This window comes from Lampetra fluviatilis, unplaced genomic scaffold, assembly GCF_964198595.1.
Source record: "Lampetra fluviatilis unplaced genomic scaffold, kcLamFluv1.1 SCAFFOLD_168, whole genome shotgun sequence".
Lineage (NCBI taxonomy): Eukaryota > Metazoa > Chordata > Hyperoartia > Petromyzontiformes > Petromyzontidae > Lampetra > Lampetra fluviatilis.
Window position 1 is genome coordinate 157,224 of NW_027621712.1, and position 12,500 is coordinate 169,723.

General features: G+C 53.4%; 1 protein-coding gene across 1 annotated transcript in view; it reads right to left on the minus strand.

Moving 5' to 3' along the window:
- The window catches only part of LOC144955601 (uncharacterized), a 37,768-nt gene that overhangs the window by 19,727 nt on the left and 5,541 nt on the right, over positions 1-12,500 (minus strand). The window contains exons 2-3 of the mRNA XM_078885773.1: positions 9,095-9,158; positions 2,964-3,092 (exon numbers count right to left, since the gene is read on the minus strand). Of these exons, the coding sequence (XP_078741899.1) occupies positions 2,964-3,092; positions 9,095-9,158 (193 nt within the window). The remainder of the gene's footprint in view (positions 1-2,963; positions 3,093-9,094; positions 9,159-12,500) is intronic.

The window sequence follows — 12,500 nt, forward strand, 5'->3', positions numbered from 1 at the left end:
CACAAACTCACTCACTCACTCGCTCACTCACTCACTCGTTCGCTCCCTCAGTCAATCACTCACACACTCACACACACACTTACACACTCACACACTCACTCACAAACTCACACGCTTACACGCTCACACACTCACTCGCTCACACACTCACTCACTCAGTCAATCGCTCGCTCGCTCGCTCAATCACTCACTCGCTCACTCACTCACTCGCTCACACACTCACTCACTCAGTCAATCGCTCGCTCGCTAACTCGCTCGCTCAATCACTCGCTCGCTCACTCACTCACTCGCTCACTCACTCACTCACTCAGTCAATCGCTCGCTAACTCGCTCGCTCAATCACTCACTCGCTCACTCACTCACTCGCTCACTCACTCACTCACAAACTCACTCACTCACTCGTTCGCTCACTCACTCACTCGCTCACTCACTCACTCGTTCACTCACTCACTCACTCACAAACTCACTCACTCACTCGCTCACTCACTCACTCGTTCGCTCCCTCAGTCAATCACTCACACACTCACACACACACTTACACACTCACACACTCACTCACAAACTCACACGCTTACACGCTCACACACTCACTCGCTCACACACTCACTCACTCAGTCAATCGCTCGCTCGCTAACTCGCTCGCTCAATCACTCACTCGCTCACTCACTCACTCACTCACTCGCTCGCTCACTCGCTCACACGCTCGCTCACAAAATCACTCACAAATTCACTCACAAACTCACTCACTCGCTCGCTCACTCGCTCACTCACTGGCTCACTCGCTCACTCACAAACTCGCACACACACTCACAAACTCACTCGTTCCCTCAGTCAATCACTCACACACTCACTCACAAACTCACTCACTCGCTCACTCACACACTCACTCACAAACTCACTCACTCGCTCACTCACACACTCACAAACTCACTCGCTCGCTCAGTCAATCGCACACTCACTCACTTACTCACACGCTCACTCACAAACTCACTCGCTCACACGCTCACTCACAAACTCACTCACACACTCACTTACTCACACGCTCGCTCACACGCTCACTCACTCACTCACTCAAAACTCACTCAGTCACAAAATCACTCACAAACTCATTCGCTCACACACTCGCAAACTCACTCACACACTCACTCACACACTCACTTACTCACCCACTCAACAACAACAACCGCCATTCCCCACGTCACCACAGCGCCTGCGCCAGGCTAGGTGCACGTTGAGGCTACCACGTGAAGTGTCAAACGCCCACCGCTGGCAGGATGTCACGGGACAGACCCAGCAGGTGCCATGGGTTGACTGCTGTGCCAGGCTAGGTGCATGAGGAGGAGGTCACGGGACAGACCCAGCAGGTGCCATTGGTTGACTGCTGTGCCAGGCTAGGTGCATGAGGAGGAGGTCACGGGACAGACCCAGCAGGTGCCATGGGTTGACTGCTGTGCCAGGCTAGGTGCATGAGGAGGAGGTCACGGGACAGACCCAGCAGGTGCCATTGGTTGACTGCTGTGCCAGGCTAGGTGCATGAGGAGGAGGTCACGGGACAGACCCAGCAGGTGCCATGGGTTGACTGCTGTGCCAGGCTAGGTGCAGGAGGAGGTCACGGGACAGACCCAGCAGGTGCCATGGGTTGACTGCTGTGCCAGGCTAGGTGCATGAGGAGGAGGTCACGGGACAGACCCAGCAGGTGCCATGGGTTGACTGCTGTGCCAGGCTAGGTGCAGGAGGAGGAGGTCACAGGACAGACCCTGCAGGTGCTACGGGTCGACTGACCGAGATGACCGAGATGACTGGCTGATGCACCACCTGTGCCCCCTACTGTGCCAACTTGCTGTGCTTTAGCCACCCGGCGCTCCGCTCGTTGTTGTGAGCGTCGCTCCTCCGCCCTCCGTTGTTGTTGGAGGGCGACTGCCTCCAATTGTGTGTGTCTGTGTGTCTGTGTGTGTGTCTGTGTGTGTGTTTGTGTGTGTGTTTGTGTGTGTGTCTGTGTGTGTGTCTGTGTGTGTGTCTGTGTGTGTGTCTGTGTGTCTGTGTGTGTGTCTGTGTGTGTGTCTGTGTGTGTGTCTGTGTGTCTGTGTGTGTGTCTGTGTGTGTGTCTGTGTGTGTGTCTGTGTGTGTGTCTGTGGAGGAGGCTCGTGAAGGACGCTACTGGGCAGTTGGAGGCAGTCGCCCTCCAACAACAACGGAGGGCGGAGGAGCTCACAACAACGAGCGGAGCGCCGGGTGGCTAAAGCACAGCAAGTTGGTACAGTAGGGGGCACAGGTGGTGCATCAGCCAGTCATCTCGGTCATCTCGGTCAGTTGACCCGTGGCACCTGCTGGGTCTGCCCCGTGACCTCCTGCCAGCGGGCGTTCGACACTTCACGTGGTGGCCTCAAGGTGCACTTGGCCTGGCACAAGCGTCGTGGTGACGTCACCGCCACTTAGTGGCGAATGGCGGTTGTTGTTGTTGTTATCTGTGTGTGTGTGTCTATTTGTGTGTGTGTGTGTCTGTGTGTGTGCCTTCATAGGTGCTCGCTAACAACACTTGCCCCTACAGTCTGTTAAGGCTATACGGGGGATCTTTGTGTGTGTGTCTGTGTGTGTGTCTGTGTGTGAGTGTGTGTGTGTCACTGTGTGTGTCTGTGTGTGTGTGTCACTGTGTGTGTGTCTGTGTCTGTGTGTGTGTCTGTGTGTGTGTCTGTGTGTGTGTGTCTGTGTGTGTGTGTCTGTGTGTGTGTCTGTGTGTGTGTCTGTGTGTGTGTCTGTGTGTGTGTGTCTGTGTGTGTGTGTGTCTGTGTGTGTGTGTCTGTGTGTGTGTGTCTGTGTGTGTGTGTCTGTGTGTGTGTGTGTCTGTGTGTGTGTGTGTCTGTGTGTGTGTGTCTGTGTGTGTGTGTGTCTGTGTGTGTGTGTGTCTGTGTGTGTGTGTCTGTGTGTGTGTGTGTCTGTGTGTGTGTCTGTGTGTGTGTACGTACCAGTCTCACAGCGGCTGCAGTGTACACAATGCTTGCTGTAGTTGGGGATCGCTGTGTGGGTTCCGTGCCCGCACGCAGCACACTGCGTGCGGGCACCAGCTCCAGAGCACGCAGACAGCATGTACTCTCCTACACACACACAGTACACACACACAGTACACACACAGTACACACACACACAGTACACACACAGTACACACACAGTACACACACACAGTACACACACACAGTACACACACACACAGTACACACACAGTACACACACACAGTGCACACACACACAGTACACACACAGCACACACACAGTACACACACAGTACACACACAGTACACACACACAGTACACACAGTACACACACAGTACACACACAGTACACACACACAGTACACACACACAGTACACACACAGTACACACACACAGTACACACAGTACACACACACTACACACACACAGTACACACACAGTACACACAGTACACACACAGTACACACACACAGTACACACACACAGCACACACACACAGTACACACACAGCACACACACAGTACACACACAGTACACACACACAGTACACACAGTACACACACAGCACACACACAGTACACACAGTACACACACAGTACACACACAGTACACACAGTACACACACAGTACACACACAGCACACACACAGTACACACAGTACACACACACACAGTACACACACAGTACACACACACACAGTACACACAGTACACACACAGTACACACACAGTACACACAGTACACACACACAGTACACACACAGTACACACACACAGTACACACACAGCACACACACACAGTACACACACACAGTACACACAGTACACACACAGTACACACACAGTACACACAGTACACACAGTACACACACACAGTACACACACAGTACACACACACAGTACACACACAGTACACACACACAGTACACACGCAGTACACACACACAGTACACACACACAGTACACACAGTACACACACAGTACACACACAGTACACACACACAGTACACACACAGTACACACACACAGTACACACACAGTACACACACACAGTACACACACACAGTACACACAGTACACACACAGTACACACACACAGTACACACACAGTACACACACACAGTACACACACAGTACACACACACAGTACACACACACAGTACACACAGTACACACACACAGTACACACAGTACACACACAGTACACACACACAGTACACACACAGTACACACACACAGTACACACACAGTACACACACACAGTACACACACACAGTACACACAGTACACACACAGTACACACACAGTACACACACACAGTACACACACAGTACACACAGTACACACACACAGTACACACACAGCACACACACAGTACACACACACAGTACACACAGTACACACACAGTACACACACACAGTACACACACACAGTACACACACACACAGTACACACACACAGTACACACACACACAGTACACACACACAGTACACACACACAGTACACACACAGTACACACACACACAGCACACACACAGTACACACACACAGTACACACACAGTACACACACACACGGTACAAACACAGTACACACACAGCACACACACACAGTACACACACACAGCACACACACACAGTACACACACACACAGCACACAGCACACACACACAGTACACACACACAGTACACACACACAGTACACACACACACAGCACACAGTACACACACACAGTACACACACACACAGCACACAAACAGTACACACACAGTACACACAGTACACACACAGTACACACACAGCACACACACAGTACACACACAGTACACACACACAGTACACACACACACAGCACACACAGTACACACACACACAGTACACACACAGCACACACACAGTACACACACACAGCACACACACAGCACACACACAGTACACACACAGCACACACACAGTACACACAGTACACACGCAGTACACACACAGTACACACACAGCACACACACAGTACACACAGTACACACACAGTACACACACAGTACACACACAGCACACACACAGCACACACACAGTACACACAGTACACACAGTACACACAGTACACACACAGTACACACACAGCACACACACAGCACACACACAGTACACACAGTACACACAGTACACACACAGTACACACACAGCACACACACAGCACACACACAGTACACACAGTACACACAGTACACACACAGTACACACACAGCACACACACAGTACACACAGTACACACACACAGTACACACACAGTACACACACACACAGTACACACAGTACACACACAGTACACACACAGTACACACAGTACACACACACAGTACACACACAGCACACACACAGTACACACAGTACACACACAGTACACACAGTACACACACACACAGTACACACAGTACACACACAGTACACACACAGTACACACGCAGTACACACACACAGTACACACACAGCACACACACAGTACACACAGTACACACACACACAGTACACACAGTACACACACAGCACACACACAGTACACACACAGTACACACACAGTACACACACAGCACACACACAGCACACACAGTACACACACAGTACACACAGTACACACACACACAGTACACACAGTACACACACAGTACACACACAGTACACACGCAGTACACACACACAGTACACACACAGTACACACACAGTACACACACAGTACACACACAGCACACACACAGCACACACAGTACACACACAGTACACACAGTACACACACACACAGTACACACACAGTACACACACAGTACACACACAGTACACACACAGTACACACACAGTACACACAGTACACACAGTGGTGGTGAAGGTCGTGGTGGTGGTGAAGGTCGTGGTGGTGAAGGTCGTGGTGGTGGTGGTGAAGGTCGTGGTGGTGAAGGTCGTGGTGGTGGTGGTGAAGGTCGTGGTGGTGAAGGCCGTGGTGGTGGTGAAGGTCGTGGTGGTGGTGGTGAAGGTCGTGGTGGTGAAGGTCGTGGTGGTGAAGGTCGTGGTGGTGAAGGCCGTGGTGGTGGTGAAGGCCGTGGTGGTGAAGGTCGTGGTGGTGAAGGTGGTGGTAGTGAAGGTCGTGGTGGTGAAGGCCGTGGTGGTGAAGGCCGTGGTGGTGAAGGTCGTGGTGGTGAAGGTCGTGGTGGTGAAGGTCGTGGTAGCGAAGGTCGTGGTGGTGAAGGTCGTGGTGGCGAAGGTCGTGGTGGTGAAGGTCGTGGTGGTGAAGGTCGTGGTGGTGAAGGTCGTGGTGGTGGTGAAGGTCGTGGTGGTGAAGGTCGTGGTGGTGAAGGTCGTGGTGGTGAAGGTCGTGGTGGTGGTGGTGAAGGTCGTGGTGGTGAAGGTCGTGGTGGTGAAGGTCGTGGTGGTGAAGGCCGTGGTGGTGGTGAAGGTCGTGGTGGTGGTGGTGAAGGTCGTGGTGGTGAAGGTCGTGGTGGTGAAGGTCGTGGTGGTGAAGGCCGTGGTGGTGGTGAAGGCCGTGGTGGTGAAGGTCGTGGTGGTGAAGGTGGTGGTAGTGAAGGTCGTGGTGGTGAAGGCCGTGGTGGTGAAGGCCGTGGTGGTGAAGGTCGTGGTGGTGAAGGTCGTGGTGGTGAAGGTCGTGGTGGTGAAGGTCGTGGTGGTGAAGGTCGTGGTGGTGAAGGTGGTGGTAGTGAAGGTCGTGGTGGTGAAGGCCGTGGTGGTGAAGGCCGTGGTGGTGAAGGTCGTGGTGGTGAAGGTCGTGGTGGTGAAGGTCGTGGTGGTGAAGGTCGTGGTGGTGAAGGTCGTGGTGGTGAAGGTCGTGGTGGTGAAGGCCGTGGTGGTGGTGAAGGCCGTGGTGGTAGTGAAGGTCGTGGTGGTGAAGGTCGTGGTGGTGAAGGTCGTGGTGGTGAAGGTCGTGGTGGTGAAGGTCGTGGTAGTGAAGGTCGTGGTGGTAGTGAAGGCCGTGGTGGTGAAGGTCGTGGTGGTAGTGAAGGTCGTGGTGGTGAAGGTGGTGGTAGTGAAGGTCGTGGTGGTGAAGGCCGTGGTGGTGAAGGCCGTGGTGGTGAAGGTCGTGGTGGTGAAGGTCGTGGTGGTGGTGAAGGTCGTGGTGGTGAAGGTCGTGGTGGTGAAGGTCGTGGTGGTGAAGGTCGTGGTGGTGAAGGTCGTGGTGGTGAAGGTCGTGGTGGTGAAGGTCGTGGTGGTGAAGGCCGTGGTGGTAGTGAAGGTCGTGGTGGTGGTGAAGGTCGTGGTGGCGAAGGTGGTGGTAGTGAAGGCCGTGGTGGTGGTGGTGGTGGTGAAGGTGGTGGTGGTGAAGGCCGTGGTGGTGAAGGTCGTGGTGGTAGTGAAGGTCGTGGTGGTGAAGGTGGTGGTAGTGAAGGTCGTGGTGGTGAAGGCCGTGGTGGTGAAGGCCGTGGTGGTGAAGGTCGTGGTGGTGAAGGTCGTGGTGGTGGTGAAGGTCGTGGTGGTGAAGGTCGTGGTGGTGAAGGTCGTGGTGGTGAAGGTCGTGGTGGTGAAGGTCGTGGTGGTGAAGGTCGTGGTGGTGAAGGCCGTGGTGGTGGTGAAGGCCGTGGTGGTGGTGGTGAAGGTCGTGGTGGCGAAGGTGGTGGTAGTGAAGGCCGTGGTGGTGGTGGTGGTGGTGAAGGTGGTGGTGGTGAAGGCCGTGGTGGTGGTGGTGAAGGTCGTGGTGGCGAAGGTGGTGGTAGTGAAGGTCGTGGTGGTGAAGGTCGTGGTGGTGAAGGTCGTGGTGGTGAAGGTCGTGGTGGTGAAGGTCGTGGTGGTGAAGGTCGTGGTAGCGAAGGCCGTGGTGGTAGCGAAGGTCGTGGTGGTGAAGGTCGTGGTGGTGAAGGCCGTGGTGGTGGTGAAGGCCGTGGTGGTGGTGGTGAAGGTCGTGGTGGCGAAGGTGGTGGTAGTGAAGGCCGTGGTGGTGGTGGTGGTGGTGGTGAAGGTCGTGGTGGTGGTGAAGGCCGTGGTGGTGAAGGTCGTGGTGGTGAAGGTCGTGGTGGTGAAGGTCGTGGTGGTGAAGGTCGTGGTGGTGAAGGTCGTGGTGGTGAAGGTCGTGGTGGTGAAGGCCGTGGTGGTGGTGAAGGTCGTGGTGGTAGTGAAGGCCGTGGTAGTGAAGGTCGTGGTGGTGAAGGTCGTGGTGGTAGTGAAGGCCGTGGTGGTGAAGGTCGTGGTGGTGAAGGTCGTGGTGGTAGTGAAGGTCGTGGTGGTAGTGAAGGCCGTGGTGGTGAAGGTCGTGGTGGTGAAGGTCGTGGTGGTGAAGGTCGTGGTGGTGAAGGTCGTGGTGGTGAAGGCCGTGGTGGTGGTGAAGGTCGTGGTGGTAGTGAAGGCCGTGGTGGTGAAGGTCGTGGTGGTGAAGGTCGTGGTGGTAGTGAAGGTCGTGGTGGTGAAGGTCGTGGTGGTGAAGGTCGTGGTGGTAGTGAAGGTCGTGGTGGTAGTGAAGGCCGTGGTGGTGAAGGTCGTGGTGGTAGTGAAGGTCGTGGTGGTGAAGGTCGTGGTGGTGAAGGTCGTGGTAGTAAAGGTCGTGGTGGTGAAGGTCGTGGTGGTGAAGGTCTTGGTGGTGAAGGTGGTGGTGGTGAAGGCCGTGGTGGTGAAGGTCTTGGTGGTGAAGGTGGTGGTAGTGAAGGTCGTGGTGGTGAAGGTCGTGGTGGTGAAGGTCGTGGTAGTGAAGGTCGTGGTGGTGAAGGTCGTGGTGGTGAAGGTCTTGGTGGTGAAGGTGGTGGTGGTGAAGGCCGTGGTGGTGAAGGTCTTGGTGGTGAAGGTGGTGGTAGTGAAGGTCGTGGTGGTGAAGGTCTTGGTGGTGAAGGTGGTGGTGGTGAAGGCCGTGGTGGTAGTGAAGGTCGTGGTGGTGAAGGTCGTGGTGGTAGTGAAGGCCGTGGTGGTGGTGGTGGTGAAGGTCGTGGTGGTGGTGAAGGTCGTGGTGGTGGTGAAGGTCGTGGTGGTGGTGAAGGTCGTGGTGGTAGTGAAGGCCGTGGTGGTGGTGGTGAAGGTCGTGGTGGTGGTGAAGGTCGTGGTGGTGGTGAAGGTCGTGGTGGTGGTGAAGGCCGTGGTGGTGGTGGTGAAGGCCGTGGTGGTGGTGGTGGTGTAGCCACCTGCATGGCATTTGTTGCAGCAATGGTCGAGGTGAGCGAACTCGTTTGAGGTGCAAGCCAAGATCTGCGCAGAAGTGCAGCAGATCAACACGCAGCCCAGCTGCACACACAGACACACACACACAGTGAGACACACACAGTGAGACACACACAGTGAGACACACACAGTGAGACACACACACACAGTGAGACACACACAGTGAGACACACACAGTGAGACACACACACACAGTGAGACACACACAGTGAGACACACACACACAGTGAGACACACACACACACAGTGAGACACACACACAGTGAGACACACACACACACACAGTGAGACACACACAGTGAGACACACACAGTGAGACACACACACACACAGTGACACACACACACAGTGAGACACACACACAGACACACACAGTGAGACACACACACACAGTGAGACACACACAGTGAGACACACACACACAGTGAGACACACACAGTGAGACACACACACACAGTGAGACACACAAACACACAGTGAGACACACACACAGTGAGACACACACACACACACAGTGAGACACACACAGTGAGACACACACAGTGAGACACACACACAGACACACACACACAGTGAGACACACACACAGACACACACACACAGTGAGACACACACACAGTGAGACACACACAGTGAGACACACACACAGTGAGACACACACACACACAGTGACACACACACACAGTGAGACACACACACAGACACACACACACAGTGACACACACACACAGTGAGACACACACAGTGAGACACACACAGTGAGACACACACACACACAGTGACACACACACACAGTGAGACACACACAGACACACACACACAGTGAGACACACACACACAGTGAGACACACACACAGTGAGACACACACAGACACACACACACAGTGAGACACACACACACAGTGAGACACACACACACAGTGAGACACACACAGTGAGACACACACACAGTGAGACACACACACACACAGTGAGACACACACACACACAGTGACACACACACACAGTGAGACACACACAGACACACACACACAGTGAGACACACACACACAGTGAGACACACACACAGTGAGACACACACACAGTGAGACACACACACAGTGAGACACACACACAGTGAGACACACACACACAGTGAGACACACACAGACACACACACACAGTGAGACACACACACACACAGTGAGACACACACACACACAGTGACACACACACACAGTGACACACACACACACAGTGAGACACACACACACACAGTGAGACACACACACACACAGTGACACACACACAGTGAGACACACACACACAGTGAGACACACACACACACAGTGACACACACACACACAGTGACACACACACACAGTGAGACACACACACACACAGTGAGACACACACACACAGTGAGACACACACACAGTGAGACACACACACACACAGTGAGACACACACACAGTGAGACACACACACACACAGTGAGACACACACAGTGAGACACACACACAGTGAGACACACACACACAGTGACACACACACACAGTGAGACACACACACACACAGTGAGACACACACACAGTGAGACACACACACACACAGTGAGACACACACACACACAGTGACACACACACACACAGTGACACACACACAGTGAGACACACACACACAGTGAGACACACACACAGTGAGACACACACACACAGTGAGACACACACACAGTGAGACACACACACACACAGTGAGACACACACAGTGAGACACACACACAGTGAGACACACACACACACAGTGAGACACACACACACAGTGACACACACACACACACAGTGACACACACACACACAGTGAGACACACACACAGTGAGACACACACACACACAGTGACACACACACACACAGTGAGACACACACACAGTGAGACACACACACACAGTGACACACACACACACACAGTGACACACACACAGTGAGACACACACAGTGAGACACACAGACACACACACAGACACACACACACACACACAGTGAGACACACACACACACAGTGAGACACACACACACACAGTGAGACACACACACACACAGTGAGACACACACACACACAGTGAGACACACACACACACAGTGACACACACACACACAGTGACACACACACACACAGTGAGACACACACACAGTGAGACACACACACACACAGTGACACACACACACACAGTGAGACACACACACAGTGAGACACACACACACAGTGAGACACACACACACAGTGACACACACACACACACAGTGACACACACACAGTGAGACACACACAGTGAGACACACAGACACACACACAGACACACACACACACACACAGTGAGACACACACACACACAGTGAGACACACACACACACAGTGAGACACACACACACACAGTGAGACACACACACACACAGTGAGACACACACACACACAGTGACACACACACACACAGTGACACACACACACAGTGAGACACACACACACACACACAGTGAGACACACACACACAGTGAGACACACACACACACACAGTGAGACACACACACACACAGTGAGACACACACACACACAGTGAGACACACAGTGAGACACACACAGTGACACACACACACAGTGAGACACACACACACAGTGAGACACACACACACACAGTGACACACACACAGTGAGACACACACAGTGAGACACACAGTGAGACACACACACAGTGAGACACAGACACACACAGTGAGACACACACACACAGTGAGACACACACACAGTGAGACACACACAGTGAGACACACACACAGTGAGACACACACACAGTGAGACACACACACAGTGAGACACACACAGTGAGACACACAGACACAGTGAGACACACACACACAGTGAGACACACACACACAGTGAGACACACACAGTGAGACACAAACACACAGTGAGACACAAACACACAGTGAGACACAAACACACAGTGAGACACACACAGTGAGACACACACAGTGAGACACACACACACAGTGAGACACACACACAGTGAGACACACACACAGTGAGACACACACACACAGTGAGACACACACACAGTGAGACACACACACAGTGAGACACACACAGTGAGACACACACAGTGAGACACACACAGTGAGACACACACACAGTGAGACACACACACACAGTGAGACACACACACACAGTGAGACACAAACACAGTGAGACACACACAGTGAGACACACACACAGTGAGACACACACAGTGAGACACAAACACACAGTGAGACACAAACACACAGTGAGACACACACAGTGAGACACACACAGTGAGACACACACACACAGTGAGACACACACACACAGTGAGACAC